This window comes from Bactrocera neohumeralis, unplaced genomic scaffold (assembly GCF_024586455.1).
Source record: "Bactrocera neohumeralis isolate Rockhampton unplaced genomic scaffold, APGP_CSIRO_Bneo_wtdbg2-racon-allhic-juicebox.fasta_v2 cluster11, whole genome shotgun sequence".
NCBI classification, from domain to species: Eukaryota; Metazoa; Arthropoda; class Insecta; order Diptera; family Tephritidae; genus Bactrocera; species Bactrocera neohumeralis.
Window position 1 is genome coordinate 2698388 of NW_026089624.1, and position 21838 is coordinate 2720225.

General features: G+C 41.0%; 1 protein-coding gene across 11 annotated transcripts in view; it reads right to left on the reverse strand.

The window, feature by feature from the left end:
• Positions 1 to 21838, reverse strand: part of LOC126765675 (uncharacterized) — a 784771-nt gene that overhangs the window by 283682 nt on the left and 479251 nt on the right. For all 11 annotated transcript variants that reach the window (XM_050483365.1, XM_050483360.1, XM_050483363.1 and 8 more), the window contains one exon: positions 17628 to 18150. In XM_050483365.1, coding sequence (XP_050339322.1) covers positions 17628 to 18150 — 523 coding nt within the window. The remainder of the gene's footprint in view (positions 1 to 17627; positions 18151 to 21838) is intronic.

Consider the following 21838-nt stretch of genomic DNA (forward strand, 5'->3'; position numbering starts at 1 on the left):
GGACTTTCCGAATGGACCACCTAAGCCGCAGCCGCGGTCAACATTTAAATGAAATTATCTTCAAAAAGTAAATGTCATGAACCAATCTAACGTTTCAAATAAAGAACCGATGAGATTTTGCAAATTTTATGCGTTTTTTTTTTTAAAAAAGTTATCAAGCTCTTAAAAATCACCCGATATAACTCTTAGAAGCGAAATTGAGTTTTTTGAAGTTATATCGTCAGATGAGGAAGTTTCCCATGCAAGCATTTGATTCCGATCATTCAGTTTGCATGGCAGCTATATTTTATAGTGAGCCGATCCGAACAATTTCTTCGTATATTACAAGTTATTTTGTTCACTGTACCTTTTATTATTTTATAACTTTTTCCTCTACTGCGCTGTTGCTCGCTTGGTTACAGTTTTTTAAGTGCTCTACTATAGTTAGACTTTAATTAAAGTGACCTGCTCCATAGGCTTATAGTTGAGTTTGAGTTGTTGTTTGTTGCTGTAATGCTGGATCATTGCAAGTTGTGAGTTTTGGCGGGAAAACCGAGCTACGTTGTTGGTTGCACTGCTGGTCAATGAGCGAACGCCACGCACATACTGCCTATATCGAGTACTTTGGCAAAGCTTGAGTGCAAGAATTGTATCAACTCAAATTATAGGACTATGATTGGTGTTATATTTTGTTACCCCCCTTTTGACCAACAGTTGCACTTTTGATACCTTAACTACTCCCCTTGTTAAGCTCGAACGTACCCGTTTCGATAAGGTCATTTTGAATCTCGAAATCGGCGTGATAGTGGGAGCAAGTCAAATGTTTTTGTTTTTACAATTGTAATAGCTTAGAACTAAGTTTACTTTACAAGTTGTTTTAATGAAATGGTAAAAATTCAATGGTGACAATTAAAAATTTTTGTTTTTACAATTGCAGTAGAGCTAGGTTTAGTTTACAAGTTCTTTTGAATGAAATGGTGATACTTTAATATTATCAATTGAAGGTTTTTGTTTTTAAAATTTCAGTTCCTTAGAGCTAGGTTTAGTTTACGAGTTCTTTTTAATGAAATTGTAATAATTCAAGATCAAAAAAATATTTTCTTTTAATTCAATTAGTTTGTTAATTTTATGTGGCTTAAAACATGTTATTTTACTTTAGTTCATTATTCAAACTTAATTTCATCAGGAAATCATTAAAGACGATTATCGCAAATTGCTTTTGAGGATTCTTTTCCCTTCGATCATAACTGCAGTACCGAGATCTCTTTCGACAACCTTTTCTATAAAAATTTTATCAAATTTATTACCTAATCGTTTGTTTCTTCTCAAAAAAAAAACTTTTTCTCCAACTTCGTATGTTTTGGGTGTTTTCTTTGCGTTAAGTCTTTTAAGAGTTTTATCCAGAGCTTTTGCTAACCTTTTTCTAACAGCGTTTATGACAGAGTGAATGCTGTGATTGTATTTGTGGGTTGCTAGTAAAATTAGGTCAATAGTTTCATATAGTTGCTGCTGTTCCCTAATACAACGCGCAATTTCAAGCAAGGTGGAGTGAAACCTTTCCACTTGGCCGTTGCTTTCGCTGTGAAGTGTGGGTAAGAAGAATTGATCAATAGAAAAGTGATCTCTCAGTAGTGTTTTTATTAGATTAGAGTAGAAAGCCTTTTCGTTGTCAGATACAATGGTTTTTGTATTCTTGAACATTAATAAAATGTGTAGAAGAGCATCTTTGACATCAACAGTGGATCTTGATGCGATTGGCTTCACGACGGCAAATTTAGAAAATTTGTCGACGCTTGTTAAAAAATTTTGTTTGGTGGTAATAAAAATGTCTAAATAGAGGATTTGCCCCGGGAAGTTTGGGATAGGCGTTTTGCCAATGCCAGGGTCTGGTGGTTTGCGCTGGTACTTACTCTCCAAACAAATCTTACAATTTGCGATTAGATTTTTTAACATTTGTTTTAAATTCGGAAAGTAATATTCTTTGGAAATTTGATTAAAGTTTTCAGATAAGCAGCGGTGTGCTCGATTATGCTCAGTAGCGACTGTTTCCAGTTGGTCATCATTGTTTGTCAGATCAATAACGAGTAATTATGTGTGAACAAATTTTACACCTGGAAATTTAGATAATATGAGGTATTGTATTTTCGCTAAAGTAGGAAGGTCACAATGAATTCCATTTGTTACGTTATAATTTATTGAAGATTTTAGGCAGTGTATTAATTGTTCGACAGTGGTAAAAAAAATTGTGTATCGAATAAATTTTTTAAACAAAAATTTGGTGGTTTTTCTGAAAGTATTCGATTTAGTTAAAATGAGCTGATTCTTGAATTGATTAATGGGTTGCTTTATGGTTTTTATAATGTTACTAGATGACTCTTCACTACGAGCGGTTTCATTTGTTTCAGATTCTTCTAAGTTATTAACGTACTGCCTAGAGAGCGCGTCAGCTACCTTATTCTCTTTTCCTGGTTTATAGTGGAAGTTTGGCGAAAATTCTTCTATAAATGCGCGCCATCTCTTTATTTTACTGTTAGGATTTTTTTCGGATATTGAGAAAATAAGGGGTTGGTGGTCGGTAAAAATTTCTATATTTTTTACTCCGTAGAGTTAATGTCGCAACGTTTTCAAAGCCCATACGATAGCAAGCAATTCGCGTTTCGCGTTCTGTAGTAGAAAGAGTTACTGAAATCATTGTAATGGGGCAGGAATTTTGACACAAAACTGCACCTAAGGCGATTGACGAGGCGTCCGTTGTCAATTCGAAATGTTGGTTGTAATTTGGATATTGAAGAAGGACATCTTCGGAAGCTAACACTCGCTTCACCTTTTCAAAGGCGCTTAGCACCTTCCAATCAAGTGTTATTTCAACATTTTTCGATTTTTTTGCTCCTACATGCCCATTCTCGCCACGAAGATATTTGGTTAATGGCTTTACCATATCGGCATAATTTTTTACAAAACGACGATAGTAGCCTGAAAGACCGAGAAATGATCGCAGCGCACGCAGTGTCCTTGGAAGATTATAATTCGAAATTGCATGGACTTTATCTGGACAAGTTCTTATACCCTTTTCTGAAACCAAAAATCCCAGAAACTCAACTTCAGTTTTATAAAACTTCGACTTTTCTGTCGACACTCTCATTCTCTGATTATGCCGTCTTTGAGGAGTGTTTTTATTTCGTTATTAATGAACGGCGCAACTGATACCGGATACGGATAGCTTTTGCGATAAATTGGATCGTTTGTTTGAGTGCGAATCCTAGCCTTAACACTAGTGTTAAATGGTAGTGCTCTATTCGGGTCAGCTAATGCATTTTTGTTTCTATTAATCATATCGTGAAATGTAGATTTAATCTGAAATGGAACAGAGCCTTCTTCTATTGTAATATGATTGCTTTGGTTGCATGAGAGATGCTTTAGTTTCTCTACACCGTTACGGACAAGTATCCATTCTCAGCATCAACATTTGCTTCAATTTCTCTAAGGAAATCGTATCCAATGATACCGTCAAACGTACCTAAGTCAGGAAGTAAGTAAAACGTTGAGGTATGACCGAGAGCATTCATTAGGCATTTTTTATTTATTAAATTCGACCCAGTGATAGACTTTAACTTGAACGGCTTATCGATACTTTTGATGCCGTGCAGAAACGAAAAATGTTTAACATAGTTCCTAGAAGTTCCGGTGTCAATTAAAAGACGTAGCTCCCGACTGCTTTTGGTAGTTTTAGTTATAAACGGCAGGAGCGACTTAAGTTTAAAAAATTAATTTCCTCGACTTGTTGTGTATCGACATCAACGTGATTATCGTTATTGGTATTACCATCAAAGCAATAACTTTCAGCATAATTTCTTAAACTGTCACCTTGAAAATTATTTTCATTATACCCTTCCCAATCTTCTTGATCGAATATTCCTTTTTCAGGCATGAAGTTAACTTTTTGCATTTTGTTTAGGGGTGTGTGATTTGGGAAGGATTGTTCGCGTGATCGCTTAAATACCGGATAATGAACTGTAATATGCTGCTGCGGCGGAGCATTTCGTATTAACTGATGTTGTTGAACATAATTTTTATTTTGCTGATAATGGGGATTATAATGATTCTGAGGAGAGGAGCGTTTATGGTAATAAGAGGTGTTGTTGTCGATTTCCATTTCTGTAGGTTTAATGTTGGCGTTTTGAAAATTTCGTGTACTGGGATGAGTATTTTGATGAATCGGTTGAAAATGAGGTGTTACCTTTATTGAGTTACCTGCGGCAAAAGCGCTAGCAAAGTCATGGCGCATGTGACTTACTTCGAGCTCTTGAGCTACTGCGAGCGCGGATGGCAGATCCTTTGGCCTTGCCGAAAATATAATGTCGCACATTGGACGACGAAGCCCTGATATGAACACCCGCAAAGCGTTTTCTCTCGCTCGATCGTTAAGAGCTGAAATAATTTCCCTATTACCACTATGGGTCATTATTTGTTTATTAATTATGAGAGTTAATTGCTTGTCGACTCAGTCATAGTAGTCAGAAATTGACAACCTATCTTGCCTTAACACGCTAAGTTCGTTCTCTAGAACGTACAATGGTCTTTTATCGGAGTACGATTTATCTAACCTTGCAATAATTGCTTGAAAGTTAAGAACTGTATTGAACGATGAAAGAGTAGAGTTAGCAGATTCCGTAATCTTGTTTCGAAATATGCCCATTGCAATATAGTATTTTTCCGAACCCTCTTTATAATAATTCATTGCAAACTGCGCAGCGGTGCGCCATGCCGGATATGATGAAGAATCGCCGTTAAATCCTGGAAGCGACTTAATTAAGTCCAAGCTAGCATTATCTTGTACAACTAAGGGGTTGATGGATACCGGAGCATAAGTCTGAACAGTGGGAGGCGCTAATCGATTCGATTGTAAGGTTAATTTGTCAAGCTGGTCGGAAAATGCTTCCCTAGTCCGCTCAGAAATCGTGCTTAATCGTAGTTTGTAGCAAATATCACGAGATATTAATTTATAAGACGCAATCTTATTTTGAAAAGTGGAGAAAAAGTAATTTATTTAAAACGATATATGAGCAGTGAAAGAGACCCTTTTACCGAGACAAATTGGGGATTTTAATTTTTTATGCAAAATGGGTCATCAAGCGAGAATCTTAAGCAAAATCTTTATTGCTTAAGTTAAATAAATTTTATTATTATTCGCACTTTTCACAAGTTTTAATCATACAAAATTTTTGGCTTTCCGATCAGAAAATAAACGTGTTGGAAGAAAATATTTAATAAGAATAAATTTTAAACACGTGCTCGATTATCCCTTTAAATGAAAAAATTAAGTTTGTAACTAAAAAAATATTTTTTCCTTTAGTTATTTAAAACAAATTTATTTTATGCTACCTTATAAGTAAATTACTCTTTTTTTTAACAAATTTTTTCAGAGCTTTATTAACTTTTTTATTGAACACAGTACGACCACTTTTATTGATCTTAAATTAGTACATACATACAAAATTTAATTATTTTTTCTTTTTTAAATTTATTTGAGATTACAGTCTTTAGTGGAAGTAGTCCTTTTCCTGCAGGATAAGTGTCCTTCTTTTATGTCCATGGATATTATAATCCACTTGTAAGGATATTATAAGAAGCCTTGCGTTGGGCGCCAGTTAGTTTTTTTGTTCACTGTACCTTTTATTATTTTATAACTTTTTCCTCTACTGCGATGTTGCTCGCTTGGTTACAGTTTTTTAAGTGCTCTACTATAGGTAGACTTTAATTAAAGTGACCTGCTCCATAGGCTTATAGCTGAGTTTGACTTGTTGTTTGTTGCTGTAATGCCGGATCATCGCAATTTGTGAGTTTTGGCGGGAAAACCGAGCTATGTGGGTGTCGTTGTTGGTTGCAGTGCTGGCCAATGAGCGAACGCCACGCACATACTGCACATATCGAGTATTTTGGCAAAGCTTGAGTGCAAGAATTGGATCAACTCAAATTATAGGACTATGATTGGTGTTATATTTTGTTAACCCTCTGTTGACCAACAGTTGCACTTTTGATACCTTAACTTACATTACTATCTTATAAAATAACCTGTGCCAACTTTTGTGAAGATACATTGTCAAATGTGAAAGTTTTCCATACAAGATTCCGATCGTTCAGTTTGCATGGCAGCTATATGTTTTAGTGGTCCGATATCGCCAGTTCCGACAAATGAGCATCTTCTTGAACAGGAAATGACGTTTACAAAATTTCAAAACGATATCTTAAACACTGAGGGACTATTTCGTATATATACAGACAGACAGACGGACAGACAGACAAACAGACAATTCCCACGACAGTCGGTTCTACGTACCGGAATTGACTCGGATTTTATCCGACCAAGGGCTGTTTTTTCGGCGATCTAACACCGTTTGGATCGGTGAGTGTTAATTTGTGTTTGTCATCATTGGAGCATCGCCTTGCAGCAGGGTTGTTCCGTATCATCCTGACTCGTGCTGGCATCGAGTCCAACCCCGGAGCCCGGAGGAATTTTTCTGCTGCGTATGCGCAAAAAGGCTTATCGATCGTTTAAGACAGTGACAATAGTGGGTGACAGTGCCAAAGATTGTGTGTGTATTGACCATACAAATCTTAGTGACAAAAGTGCTGTGACAAAAGTGTATGTGTGTAACAATAGTTACAAAAGCACAAGTGACCTTGACAATAGTGTGCGCATTAAGCGCAGTGACGGTTCTAAAGTGTATGTGTGTGTGCTAACGCAGGTAGAATTTTGTGAAAGGACACAAAGAAAAATTCTAGGAAACATACATTTCCCAAGAAAAAAAGGGATTAAGTGCAGTGTGGGTGTTACCCAAATATTGTGAAACAGTGTGGGGTGTTACCCCAGATATTGCGCAAACAATAGACGCAGTGAAGTTTGGGATTTTCCCAAAAAGTGCAGATCGGGATTATTTAAATTAATCACCAAGTGCGTGTTGGGTATTTCCCAAAAAGAGAAGAACACGAACGTGCGTTTCGCTGCAATGTCTGCAGCACGCAAACGAGGAGCAGAGTTCCTCGAGGGGGAGGACGATGACTCTGGGCCTGAGCCAATGGTGGTCCGTGTGGAGTCATCCGACGATGAGGGAAGGAGGATGCCCTTACCGCGTAACAGGGTAGCCCGCTTACGCCCATCATCGGGGAAATCCTGTGAAAGCGATGGTGGGAAGGAAGCCAAAAAAGGAGAAAAGAAGAAAGCTCAGCGAAAGAGTGACGCAACAAAAGATGGTGAGAAGGACAGCGGGGAGACGACCGACAGCGGTAGGAAGGAGAATGCTAAGGAGGTAAACGAAGGAAAAAAATGAGGTAATTTTAGAGCCAAATTCCGCTTGCGGAAATAATGACTTTACTGGGGACAAAAATAAGGGTTCTATTTTAAGGGGCAAGGGTTCTGTTATGGGGGATGACGCTTTCAGCCACATTGCAGCAGTCCAAACTTTGACCGCTGAGTTTTGCGCAATGTTGTTTGGGGCTAAGCAGCTCGAGCCAGATACCATGAAGGGGTTCATGCATGTTTCCACGAAATATGAATCACTGTTAATGACAGTGATTGCGGAGAATGCCTACCTTCGCGGGCAAGTGGATGCACTGCACAAGATTAAAAGTGCAGTTGGTCAATCGACCAGTAGTATGGAGGCTCCTGTAGCTTCGGCGCCTGCTCCACCGGCACCAGTGCTGGAGGCAATAGCGCCAAGGGTGCCAAGACCAACGGAGACTTGGTCCTTAGTCGTAAGGAGCAAGGGTCCTGCCACCTCATCCAAGGAGGTGGCCAAGAAGGTGCAGAAGGAAGTGGGTCCTTCTCTTGGCGTGCGCGTGCACGCATTAAAGCAGATTAAGGGTGGTGGTGTGATCATCCGGACCCCCTCCATCAAGGAGAGGGACATGGTGGCCAAAAACACCAAATTTGAGGAGGTCGGTCTTAGTGTGACCGTCAACAAAAAGATGGGCAGAGGGTCGTTGTGCAGGGTGTGCACACCGAGTTTAAGCTTGAAGAGTTCATGGAGGAACTCTTCGAGAAGAACGTAAAGGAGAAAAATCCTGAGGCAGAAAAAACCGGCGTCAGGGTTGTGAGCAAGCCCTGGGCGGTTAAGGCTGATGGTAGGACGAATGTCGTCCTGGAAGGAGATGACAAAGTAATGTCATCCCTTTTGGAGAAAGGAAGAATCTATGTGAAGTGGTTCTCCTACCGCGTGCGTGCCGATAGCCCAGTTGCCGGTTGTTTCCGGTGTATGGGCTTCGACCACCGGGTTGCGGATTGTCGGGCCAAGTCCGATGTCTGCCGGAGGTGTGGCCAAGAGGGTCACAAAGCCGCACGTTGCAACAATGCCCCGCATTGTCGCAACTGCCACTTCAAGGGAAAGCCGGCTGGACATCTTATGATGTCCGCTGCTTGCCCAGTATACTGCAGCATAGTGGAGCGCGCACTTGCTAGGCACTAATGGGCGCGCTGTTTCAGCTCAATTGCCAGGGGTCATTTGCCGTTATGTGCGAATTGGGGGAACATATGATTGAGGGTGGGTGCGGCGTTGCCTTACTCCAGGAGCCCTACGCCACTAATGGTGTGGTTAGGGGTCTCCCTGGCAGTTTTAGGATATTCACAGATCTTGGGGCTAACGCCGCAATAGTTGTGAACAATCCGAACTATGATTGCGTAGTTCTGGATTCTTCACAGCTGGGAGTTTGCGTCTCTATAGAAGGGGAGTTCGGTAGACTGGTCGTCGCTAGTTTGTACTGCAAATTCAGCGAACCCCTAGAGCCTTACCTGGGGTACATGGATAGGCTACTACTACTTGCGAGTAGTAGTCCAATTATCCTTGGGCTAGATGCGAATGCCTCGTCTTCGATGTGGTTTAGTAAGGTATCCCGGCATTCGGCCGGATACCAAAGCCACAGTCGAGGCGAAGCACTCAGCGAATGGGTGGTGGCTAATAACCTCCATATAGTAAATGAGCCCAGCGAATTCTATACATTCGATGGGCCAGGAGGTGTTAGTGATATTGATGTTACCCTCATCAATCAGGCAGCTAGCAGAGCGTTTGACGTCAGGTGGGAAATAAAGGGAGGGTGGAGTCAAAGTGATCATAATTTGATTCAAATTATGGTTACTGCCAGATCTCCTCCAACGGAGCAAGTAAGTCCATTGCGGCGCTGGCGTACCTCTGGTGTCGACTGGAGCCAATATGGACTCTCTGTTAGGGAAGCGGTATTTGAAATACCGCTTAGTGAATTTAAGGAGTTGGGGGTTGATGATCAAATCGCTCAGCTAACTGCATTAGTTTGGGGTGTGAATGATAGGTTGCTGCGGAAAAGCGAAAGCTACCGCGGAAAAAACTTAAATGGTGGACGCACGAGCTAACCGTAAAGAGGAGGACTGTCAGGCGTTTGAGACGAAAGTTTCAACGTGCAAGACGGTCCAATTCTGATAGGTTGCCCCAGATTCGGCATGATCTTAGTACTGAGATGAGAGAGTACAAAGACATGCTTATACGAATCAAAGAAGAAGATTGGAGAAGCTTCGTAGGGCAAAATAGAAACGACCCCTGGGGGCAGATCTATAAGATCTGCAGGGGTCGTAGAAATAATGATATAACTTCTCTTCGTGTTGGTGACACTTTGTTATCAACATGGAGTGAGTGTGCAAAGGCTCTCCTTAGTGCGTTTTTTCCCAGGTCGGAAGCACAGGCACCTCTAGCACAAGAGGTACCTGTCCCTCCATTAGATGATGGGGAATTGGGGTATGCTTTCGGCCTGGTTAGATCTAAACGGTCTCCAGGCCTTGATGGTTTGAACGGAGAGATCTGTAAGAGCTTGTGGAAGTTCATTCCAGAATACCTGGAGGCTATCTACGATAAGTGCGTCTGGGAGGGATATTTTCCACGTGAGTGGAAAAAAACCAGGGTTGTCCCTCTCCTGAAGTCCCCTGATAAGATCAGGAGCAATGTCCCTCTCCCTGACTTGGAAAAGTCCAAACGAGCGATTTGGTCAGATCAATACGCAGAAGAGGACTTCAGCGTAGAGGACGCCTGGATGTATGTCCAGAATGCTGTTAGGGAATGTCATCAGTCTCCTTCCAGTTGACTTGGAAAAGAGCTGGAAAGAGTAATGATTGTGGAACTTCTTCAGGAGCAAACGAGCGGTATTTGGTCGGGTAGACAATACGGCTTCAGAAGAGGACGCAGCGTAGAGGACTCATGATGGACTCCCTGCTGACACAGCTGGAGCCACTCTGTGGATGACCTTCTTATTTTAGTAGGAGGTCGTTCACGTAGTGAAATAGAACGGGCGGGTAGTCAATTTCTTGAAATTGTCCACAATTGGGGCGTTGGTGTGGGTGTAGACATATCGATGGATAAAACGGTGACAATGCTGCTGAAAGGCAAGTTGTCGCCAGTACGTCCACCAATCGTCCGGGTAAATGGGGTCAGCATCAGGTATGTGACGCAAGTCAAATATCTGGGGCTGACCATGAGTGAGAGAATGAGTTTCACTCCACATTTAGCAATTGTGAAGGAGCGACTGCAGGGAACTGTGGGCAAAGTACGACGCATTTTGAGGAGTGATTGGGGTCTCGGACGTCGTGCTGTTCGCACCATATATCGGGGTTTGTTTGTGGCCTGTGCCACTTACGGCGCCGCTGTATGGTGGGAAACAGCCACGACAGTCTCGGGGCGTCAAAAGCTTCTCTCAATGCAGCGTTTCATAATGCTTGCTTGCTTGCCTGTTTGTCGCACCGTCTCAACGGAAGCAATGCAGGTGCTGTTAGGAGCTCCCCCGCTTGATCTGATTGTCATACAGAGAGCTGTTGCTTTCAGGTTAAGGAGGGGTTTGAGTGTGTCATTGTTCCAGAATGATTGGATTTCTGACAATGATGCAGAGAGGGAGGGATATCTAGGAAGCAAGAGGCTCCTAGATGAAATAGTTAGGAATAAGTGGCAAGACCGTTGGAACAATAGCAGCAACGGTCGAGTGACTTACAAATACATCCAGGATGTCAGGTTTGTGGAAGGAAACCCCGACTTCAGATTTTGTCTGAGCTCGGGCTTCCTACTCACGGGACATGGGCCTCTGAATGCATTCTTGCATAGGAGGAACCTATCGGAAACACCCGAATGTGCGTGCGGAGTACGCAATGAGGATTGGGTACATGTCATTGCAGAATGCGCAATGTACTCAGGCATCAGGAGCTTTAGGAGATTAGGTATCAGATATGTAAATGGACAGCTAGATGTGAGCAGTGTGATCTCCACTAGCTGGAATGCCGAACTTTTAGGGACGTTTGATAGGTTTGCGCGTGAAATATTTAGGCGGCGAAGACAGTTGAGCGAAACGTTAGGATAGGATAGGTTAGGTAAGGGGGATTGCGGGTGCATGGGATGGGAGGATGGGGTCTGACCCCTGGTCACCAGTCCAGAGCAGTATGGAAGCTCAACTGGTAGTAGTTGCGGCTACGAAGTCTGACCGGAGACTTAATTCTGGTACCACGGGGAGTAGGAGCCCTTGGAGTTCGCTCCAACCTGCTCATGCGGTATGGCCCCTTGGGGAGTATCGTGGTGGTTGTGGTTTATACACAAATCGCGGGAAGAGTGTTTTGATCACTCAATGTGGAGTTGCATTGCAACCGGGTGCCGGACCCAAAGTACGGCAGAGGTTTTAGATGGGCCTCGAACCCTACCAAGGTGGTTAGTGTGTCCATTCCACACTGCCAATTGGTACTGGAAATGCCTTTCATTTTCAGGGCGCTGATCAACGCATTGATTTGATCCGTGTACGTTTGAGTACCGTGGAGTTAGGCTGTCGTCAGCAGGTTCCCACGTTAAACACACCGGACGTCCTGCCCACCACACGTGAGTGGAGTGAATCGTGCGTTGCCCCATGCTGCAGGAGTCTGCCCCCGCAACACACAACAGTGGCGTCGCCAACCAACACCCCAGCGCGACAACCGCTCCTGCGGGTTCTGCAGTTGCAACAAGTACCACCTACACGTCACTCCCTCACCCCCGGGATCACCCACGGACACCCGCGACAAACCCGTGTACTTCAATTCAACTGCAAAGGACTCCAGAGTAAGATCGAGGAGATAGTTGCACTTATGAATCGGGAACGCGTATCGATAGCTGCGGTCCAAGAAACCAAACTAGACAGCCGCTCAGATCTTCTGAGTTGTGCAGGTTTCAACGTAATACGTAAAGATCGCGAATGCGATAATGGTGGTGCCCTAACCTTCACATTGCACAACACCGTGCAGTATCGTCTAATCGATGAGGACATCGACCGCAGGGATACTACCCTGGAATGTCAGGGTATAGCTATCCGGTCAGGCGATGTCGAGCTCGAAATATTCAATATATTCATCCCCCAGCTACATGTTGCCCTACAGGATATCACCCGAATATAGGTGCGCTACTTCGTAGTGAAAACCGTTTGATACTAGGCGACTTTAACGCGCACCAGAGGGATGGAGCTGGCGGAACAGATTGACGATTCGACATTCTGCACAATGAATGAGGAAGCCCCCACCAGAGTTATGGGCACCTGTAAAAGCTCACCCGATATTACCATTGCGGTGGTCTGATAAATAGCAGAACCTGGCGACCTATGCTAATTCTCGCATCAGACCATCTGCCCATCATTATCTCGATCGAGGAACCTTCCGATTTCGTTTCTGTACCTTCATTAACTTTAACAAAGCTAACTGGGTCGGCTTCACAGAATTTACTGAGAGCACCTTTAACGCTCTACCCATTCCTACGGACGTATGCGTTGGCGAACGTCGTTTTCGCAGGGTAATCGTAGCATCTACCGCTCGCTTCATCCCGGCTGGAAAAATAGCGGAAATCCGCCCCAATTTCCCAGCCGAAGCAGCCGTTTTAGCTAATGAGCGCGATACCTTACGCCATGCCGATCCCGGGGATCCCCGAATAAGGGATCTCAATTTGGAGATTCGGCGTATGGTAAATCAACATAAGCGGACAAAATGGATAGAGCACCTGAAGTCCTGCAACCTCTCCACCGGTGTGAGTAAGCTTTGGGCTACTGTCAAAGCTTTGTCTAACCCGAAGAGACACGACGACCGAGTTGCGGTTCAATTCAATGGTCATGCCTCTTCGGACCCAAAGAAGTGCGCGAGCTACTTTAGCCGGCATGTTACACTGCACCCTTCGGTAGACAAAGCCAAGAGATGTGTTAACCGACGGCTGTGCAAAATGCCAAACGACTGCGCGCCACTTACTTTCACCGATGAGGGGGTTCAGGGTGTCATCAAAAAAGCAAAATCTTCCAAATCCATTGGCCCTGATGGAATCAACAAGGTAATGCTAAAGCATGTAGGCTCGACGGGAGTAGGCTATCTCACCAAGGTCCTCAATCTGTCGCTGACCAGTCTTCAAATACCCGATGTGTGGAAAGTCGAAAGAGTGGTCCCACCACTGAAACCTGGGAAACCCGCCAACAAAGGAAAATCTTATCGGCCAATAACTCTCCTCTCCCCAGTAGTGAAGACACTTGAAGGCTTGCTACTCCCGACCTTCACTCACCACCTGAGCCTAGCCAGCCACCAGCATGGATTCCGAAAAGTGCACAGCACCACCACAGCACTTAGCGTCATAAACGCTCAGAGAGTTCGTGACCCCAACCAGAAGCCACCTTGCGAGAGAACGGTCCTCGTAGCGTTAGACTTGTCAAAAGCTTTTGACACAGTCAAACACACAACGCTATTGCAGCAACTACCTGAACGGTCGTCAATCATCCGTACTATTTCAAAGTGAAACATCTAAGCCGAGAAGAGTTCCGCAGGGTGGTGTCCTCTCGCCGCTACTGTTTAATTTTTACGTCTCGAAACTCCCGCAGCCACCAGAGGGGGTTTCCATAACCTCGTACGCAGATGATTGTACTATATTGACGTCGGGCAATGGAAACGATGGCATGTGTTCGAAGGTAAACAACTACCTCTCAGACCTTTCTCGTTTCCTCACTGCACGGAACCTCACCCTTTCCCCCACCAAATCCACAGCGACCATTTTTACGAACTGGACGAAGGAGTATAGACTTGAGCTTAATATTGAAGTCGATGGCGTGAAAATTCCGACTGTATTTAATCCTAAGATTTTAGGTGTAACTTTCGATAGTCTACACTCCTTCACTCCCCATACGACCGCGATTATTGCCAAGCCACAGAGCCGCAACAAAATCCTCAAGTCGCTAGCCGGCAGCACATGGGGAAAAGACAAAGAAACGTTGTTGGCAACATACAAGGCAATCGGCCGGCCGGTCCTCAACTACGCAACACCTATATGGTCGCCTGGATGCAGTGGTACGCAGATGAGGAAACTCCAGACCTGCCAGAATACTGCACTCCGGACCACGACGGGATGCCTGTTGATGTCTCCTATCGAACACCTACACAGAGAGACACTTATGCTCCCGGTTAAGGAGCATAATGAACTCCTCTCCAAACAGTTCCTGCTGGGATGTTTTCGCAGAAATCATCGTTGCAGCCATCTGCTAGGAGCGGAAGCGCCTCCTAGGAGCATCAAAAGGTCCTTCCTAGACTACGTCGACGACGTCGTACAGTACGCCGACCGGACTTCGGACGCAACTGACTTTCGAAAGGTACTGACCGCCATTCACAGTGGAGCCATTAACACCTTCGCCGACTCCCTTCCCGTGAATGGCGTTCTTGGAGTCAAACCACCACTCATCGCAGACGAAGAGCTCGAGTTGCCGCGAAAAACGCGAGTGTCCCTAGCGCAGCTTCGTTCTGAATATTGTAGCAGGTTAAACTCCTACCTATTCAGAATCGACCCAGACATACCCAACGTATGTATGTTCTGCATGCAACGAGTCTCCGCATGACTCTGACCACCTCTTTGCATGCCCTACAAACCCAACTCATCTAACACCCCTTTCCCTTTGGTCCGACCCCGTCGAAACAGCACGTTTCCTGAGCCTCCCGTTACATGACGTCGATGACAACAAAGATAACCCTTACCATCCTAACGGGTACTGATAAACCGTTAAAACAACAACAACAGACAGACAGTCATGACTAAATCGACTCAGCTCAATATACTGATCAATTATACAGTGATGAACAAAAGTATTGGCACAGCAAGATACCTTGACTTTGGCACTGTTTTTTACCACTTATAAAATAAGTTTTGTATACCAAATAAAAATGCTTAGTAGTTATATCAAAAAAAAAGTGCTAATTTTAGCGAAACAAAAGTATTGGCACACTCCATAAAAATACAAAAAAAAAACAATAACAAAGTAGTAAACTATACATAAAATTAATATTTTGTGGCCAAGCCCTTTTGCTTGATAACTGCTTCCAGCCGGTTTGACATTGATGAAACCAATTTTTGTGTCGTTTCGGCGCCAATATTCCGCCATTCCTCCATTAGTGCCACCTTCAACTCAGCTTTTGTTGATATTGCTCACTTCTTCCCACAAATGTTCTATTGGGTTAAGATCCGGCGATTGAGGGGGATGCGGTAATGTATGTTTTATGTGATGTACCAGCCACATGCGTACATCATAAGCCGTATGCTTCGGGTCATTATCGTGTTGAAATGTGAATGACTCTGGCAAGTTCAATTTTTCGGCACTTATTTTTACATTTCTCTTCAGAATTTCCATATAATATTTCTTGTCCATAATGCCGTCTATGAATTCCAGCTCACCGACACCTGCAGCGGACATACAACCCCAGACAATTACCCCTCCACCGCCATGTTTTACAGTAGCAGCAAGGTTTTTTTTTGCAATTCGGTGTTAGGCTTTCTCCACACAGTTTGGCGACCATCAGATTGAAATATATTGAACTTACTCTCATCTGAGAAGAGTACACTGTCCCAGAAGTCCGAGAACTGTACAGTCGAGAACTGTAATTAGCTTCATGCAGTGTTCTCCGGACCGTTATTGGATGAATATCTTTTCCCATCTCTTCTTTAACTTCCGCAGCGATTTGTGTGGATGATATTCTGGGGTTCTTTTTTACCTTCCTGACTATTTGACCACGCTCGCGATCACTTAAAGCCTTGGGCCTGCCTGTTCGTTTTTCGCTTTGTAAAGATGCAGTTCCTCTAAAACGTTGAATAACACTCCGTATGGTATATCGGCTTCTGTCCATCATTTCACCAATCTCAGCGTACGATTTACCCTGATTATGCAAATATAATATTATTTTCCGTTGAGATTCGTTGGTTTCACATTTTTTGCTGCCCATTTTAATAAAATTGAAGCAAATTTAACTATAAAATAAACGCACACTGAGTTTTGTAGTTTGATTCTTTACAGCAACACATTTGCTTACGTATAATTAACGGTACTTTAAAAAAGAGTTGCCATAATTAATAAAAATCAAACTAAGTTGCCTGATTTTATAGGGTGTGCCAATACTTTTGTTTCGCTAAAATTAGCGTTTTTTTTCTTTTTTTAACTACTGTTAAGTAAATACAAGAGATAATTAAATGAATTAAAGGAAATATAATTGATAATTACTCGTCCTAACTACGCATTTTTATTTGGTATACAAAACTTATTTTATAAGTGGTAAAAAACAGTGCCAAAGTCAAGGTATCTTGCTGTGCCAATACTTTCGTTCATCACTGTATATATACTTTATAGGGTCTCCGACGCTTCCTACTGGGTGTTACAAACTTCGTGACAAATTTAATATACCCTGTTCATGGTATAATAATAAAAACAAACTTACATCTATAGAAAGTTGGTTTAGTTACACCATTTACAACTCAAGAACGGCTGAACGGCTTGGCTGAAAATTGGTGGGGAGGTAGCTTAGAACCAGGGTAAGGACATAGGATACCTTTTATCTCTTTATATTAGAATCCAATACAACTCATAAATACAAAAATTATATTTTAAATCATGCACATTTGTTCAAAATTCATGTTTGTAGCAATCATTTGAAAATATGCGTATTCTACCTAAAAAAATAATACAACTGCTAAGTATGTGGAATAGAAGAAAAGAACTGCAACCAAATACACAGTGAAATAGATTATAACGGCCACAGTAATCAGTCGTTGAGAATGTATTGTACCACGTGAATCCCAAAAGACTGATGTCATAACCTTTCCAGCCGCCTTTTTCGTCTTACCACGCCTGAAAACCGGTTCATCATGTGCAGTCCACTAGAATGACTGTCGATTGGACTCCAGTGGGAAATGATGGAGCTATGTTTCTATCGCCGACGCAAAAATTCGGCTTTATTCCGATTAGAGAGCACTTAAACACTTCTCAGAACCAGTTATTCGTTGTTTTTCTCAGCTTAGCAAACGGTGGATTTCCCTAAGAAAAAATTCAACAGTATTTTCCCTAAAAAAGCAATGTTTTATTAACACACGAAATGCTTTATGATCAATTTTTTTTGTAAACTAACACAAGTTGCTTCAAAAAATGCTATAAATAACTCATTAACAATAGTAATAACCCAACTAATCGAAATCATATACATAGATGGTAGTAGTAGTATTATCTATGTTCCAGCCACAGTGAGGTGTGGACGGGTCCTTTAGTAGTAAATAAAATATTTTGTTCCGAAATTTAGCACATTCTTTTCATATTACTAAAATAGATAAATATTTCAACTTATTCATACATACCTTTTTTTGTTTCTTCACAAAATAATTTAGAAGACATCTTACTTCGCATATGAATTATGTCATCATTATCTTGGGTTTTGATAAGGTTTGCATCAGGTTTTTGATTAAAATACTTTCTAGGGTTTGTTTGTCTTAAATCATTTAGAACACTTTCAGTATCACTCGGTGATTCAGATACGTTTGCATCAACTGCTGTTGAATCAACGTGCGATGAAAATATATGAGGTTTCGAATAAATTATGTTAGATATGCAATCTTCAGTTTCCTGCGTATATGACGAAGATTTTGCAAAATTTATAGCCTCTGATATAAGTTTTTCGCGTGGATTCTGTTGTGACAAACAAATTGCCTTCTTTTCTAACTGTCGTTTGTGATGAGTCAAAGCCGCTAATTGTTGATCTAATACAGCAGGAATGTCTAAAGTAGCGCTAGGTGAAGATTTATGCAAAGCATTAGATGTACTGTCCATTTGTTTTGAAAAGTGCGCTTTACAGACTTGATCAGTAACACACCTCATTGACACCTAAAATATAGAGAAAATCAGTGGTATACAAAAGACTTTTTATGTATATACTATGTACACACAATACGATAAAAATACATTTCATTCAATTGCTGTACAAAAAGATCCCTTCTGAAAGGTTTCATACACAAGGTTCGAAAGTTAAATCAACATGATTCAGTGGGAACATTTCTCTCTTCCGGTAGTTGACACAGAGCACATTGAAAAGTACGGATATAAGGTACCACTATAAATATAGCAAGACACGCTTTCATGGGAATCGGTATCAAAATGAGCAATGACACCGTTTACTTTTTGGAGGATTCATCAAAACCTTCAAATGCTACTTCTTTATCAAATTTTGACTTTCCGGTTGACGTTATATCTCATATACTGTTCTATATATAAAAATTCAACATATGTAAGCAATTTTTTCGAACAAGTTTTCATTTCACATTGTGGGTCAAATAGGTTAAGACTCTCATTATTCAAATATCTTTAAACATGCTTATCAATAATAATGATGAGAAAGTACAAAACGTACTTAACATACATAAATATGTATATACACAAACTATTTTATGAGTTTAAGTATTTACAAGCAATACGCTTATATTCAACAGTCATAAATAAAAAAAAGTAAGGAAAGGCTCACTATTATGAGTAAAACACGCTCTCTTCTTTTCATTAGGATAACTCACATATTGGCCGACATATGCCGACATTTTCGATCAAAAGTCAACTAAAGGTATCAGGGTCTAAATATTCGGTACCTAGAGGCTTGAACAGTCTGTATTGGGGTTAAAGATATTTTGATCATTAGGTGACACACACTAAAGGAATTATTCGTGCAAAGTTTTATCCCGTTATATTAATTGCTTTTTATTTTGTGTACTGAAAACTGAATGAATCAAGTGGAATTTAAAATTTTCGCAACGTGACATGGAAATATTAAAAAAAAATGCCACGTACTAAATTTAGTCGAATTCGGTTGGTCGTGTAACGAGATGTGGGATGTCACAAAAGAGTGGGCGGTGCCGCACCCATCATCCAATTTCACACCAGATCCTATAAAGCTCTCTACCATTTTAGTGGCAAAATTTTATGTCTTAATGATTTATCGCGCTTTTAGTAGTTTTTAACAGTACCGTCATATTGAGAGTGAGCGGGGTATCCTCCGATTTCATCCATTTTCGCACTGTCGGTAGAAGCTCTTATAAGATTTGAACTCAGCAAATTTGGTGTTGTAGCTTAACTGGTTTAAAAGATATGTACATTAAACCTGTTAGAGGGCGGAACCAAGCCGACCTTTCGAAACAATTTTGCCCACAGATGCCACTTGCTACTGCGATCCTTTGTACCAATTTACAGCTTTATACCTTAATTTGGTGCTTAGTTATGGCACTTTGTATGTTTTCGGTTAATGGCGATTTGTGGCCTCTGTGGCAACTGGTTGCAAGAGTATAAAAATAGCATCGTAATGTATACACATACAAATAATAATAAAATTCGTGTCACATAACACACACGCGCACATGCATTGACTTTTACAATTACGGGGCATCTCGACAGGTTAAAATTTTGTATGTATATACTAACTTTATTGCTGTGCGTATTGCGTGTGGAGGCTCCATATTGCATATGGAATACAATATATGCCATATATTGCATACAGTGAACTGTCATTTTAGCAGTGTGACAAATCAGTTTTAATTTCTATGAAAATTTCGAAGAGGCAACACAGCTGTATGTATCAATGATAGATTCATTTCGGTATTTTTAAATGTTGTAGCGCGAGTATTTGGACGGTTGTGTTAAATTATATAAATAAAGAATGAAATAATAAGTATATTTTCAATATAATTTAATACATTTTTCCAAAAATTTAATATTTAGTTTAATATTGTTAATTTGCAGAAAAATCATACAAAAAGGAATGGCGAATGGACCAACTCTTAAATTTAAAACACTTATAAAACATAAATCAAAATATTTTGCTGAAAATTATTATTAAAAAGTTATTAAAATATCTAATCACATTACAGGTACATTTACCACAATTCTACCAATCCATAGCGTGTGAGTATGTGTATACTGTATGAGTGAAATAAAATCAAGAAGCTGTGTTTAATAAACATTTTGAGTCGTTTTTATTAAAGCTGAAAAAACTTACATTCAAACTATTTTATTTTATAACATATATTTTTTGTTATTTACATAAACTTAGTTTATCGTAATGCCACTTGAGATATTCGACTTAAAAGTTCAAAAATTCCCAAAATTCGAACATTTCAGCAAGCTATTTCACTACATTTAACACACTTTATGCACATTTTTCACTTCAAATTCATTTAATAAAACTGTAAAGATTTAAACAAATTCACAACAAAATCCCTTTTTACACTCGTAGTGAGCATCATTAATGTGCTAACAAATATGAGCAAATGGAGCGCTGTCATATGATAATAAGCAAATATGAGCAATTCCCTGAACTTTATCTTTTTCGCTATAATTCCTCTTTCTTTATTTAGCAATCTTAGTTCTATTAAAAACAAGCGTTTATAAATTATATTTCAAACTAAAATGTGTATAAACAATCTTTCCATGCATATCGATATTTTCTTATTTAAATTTAATAAACAACTAAGTAATATTAAATAATAATATTACGTAATAAAAATACTTAGATTTTTAAAGGAGTACGCAAAAGCACTTCAGTCACCCTGAGGATTGGCTCCACCCGGATTATTTTTTTAAAGCGCGGCCGAAAGCCGCCAACACAGAAAGGTCTACTACGCGAAAGTACTTCAGTCACCTTGAGTATTGGCTCGACCAGGGTTATTTTTTAGAGCGCGGCCAAAGGAGAAGTCAAAATTGGGCAAATGAGAAGTCTATGAGGGCGAACCCGAAGCAGAGAATGCCTTTAAAAATAGGAACGCCCTATGATAATACTTGTTTAATATTTGAAAGACATTATTTGGCATTTATTTGTTGAAGAATATCTCTTTCAATCACGTATTGGATCCTTTGGAACGAGAACGCAGTTGGCACCTTGAGCCAACTGAAAGAGCCAATCACTGAAGTTTTATAGATTGCATGCTGTTAGGCTTCGCTTATGCATTCCCCAATACGCTGGTAGAAGCCCAGGTAATTTCGAAACCAATCGCTGTTCAAATTCGGGATTGTTCAAATGACCAGTCAGACCAGTCAGACCTGATACTGACATCGTTGTACAGATATTTTGCACTTCTACGGCGAAATCGACTATAGATTCCAAATTGCTCTCCGATGGTGGCGGTAGCTCACAAATTTGGCGTTGAAGAACACTGATTATCAATTCTGGTCTACCAAATCTCATTTGAAGAGTGGCCATAACTTGACTGACGCATGAGGAGTGCAATAGCAGATTTTTAACAGCCTTTAGCGCTGGACCTTCCAATGCCTGTCGTAGTCTTAGCAGATTTTCTTCGTCAGAGAATCCGCAAACCTCTGTAGTTTGATTGTAAGCGGCATAAAACAACGGCCACTCGCTGGGTTTACCATCATATTTGGGTAATTCTTTAGCAAGGCTGTTACGGGAAGCAAGTTGATCCCGAGTCAATCGGCGACAGGTTGAAGAACCAAAAGACAAGCTGTTAACACGGCCAGCTGTCGGAAAAGTTGTATGAGCTGGTTGCGGCAAAACAGTTTCTGGATTGAGTGTTGAATT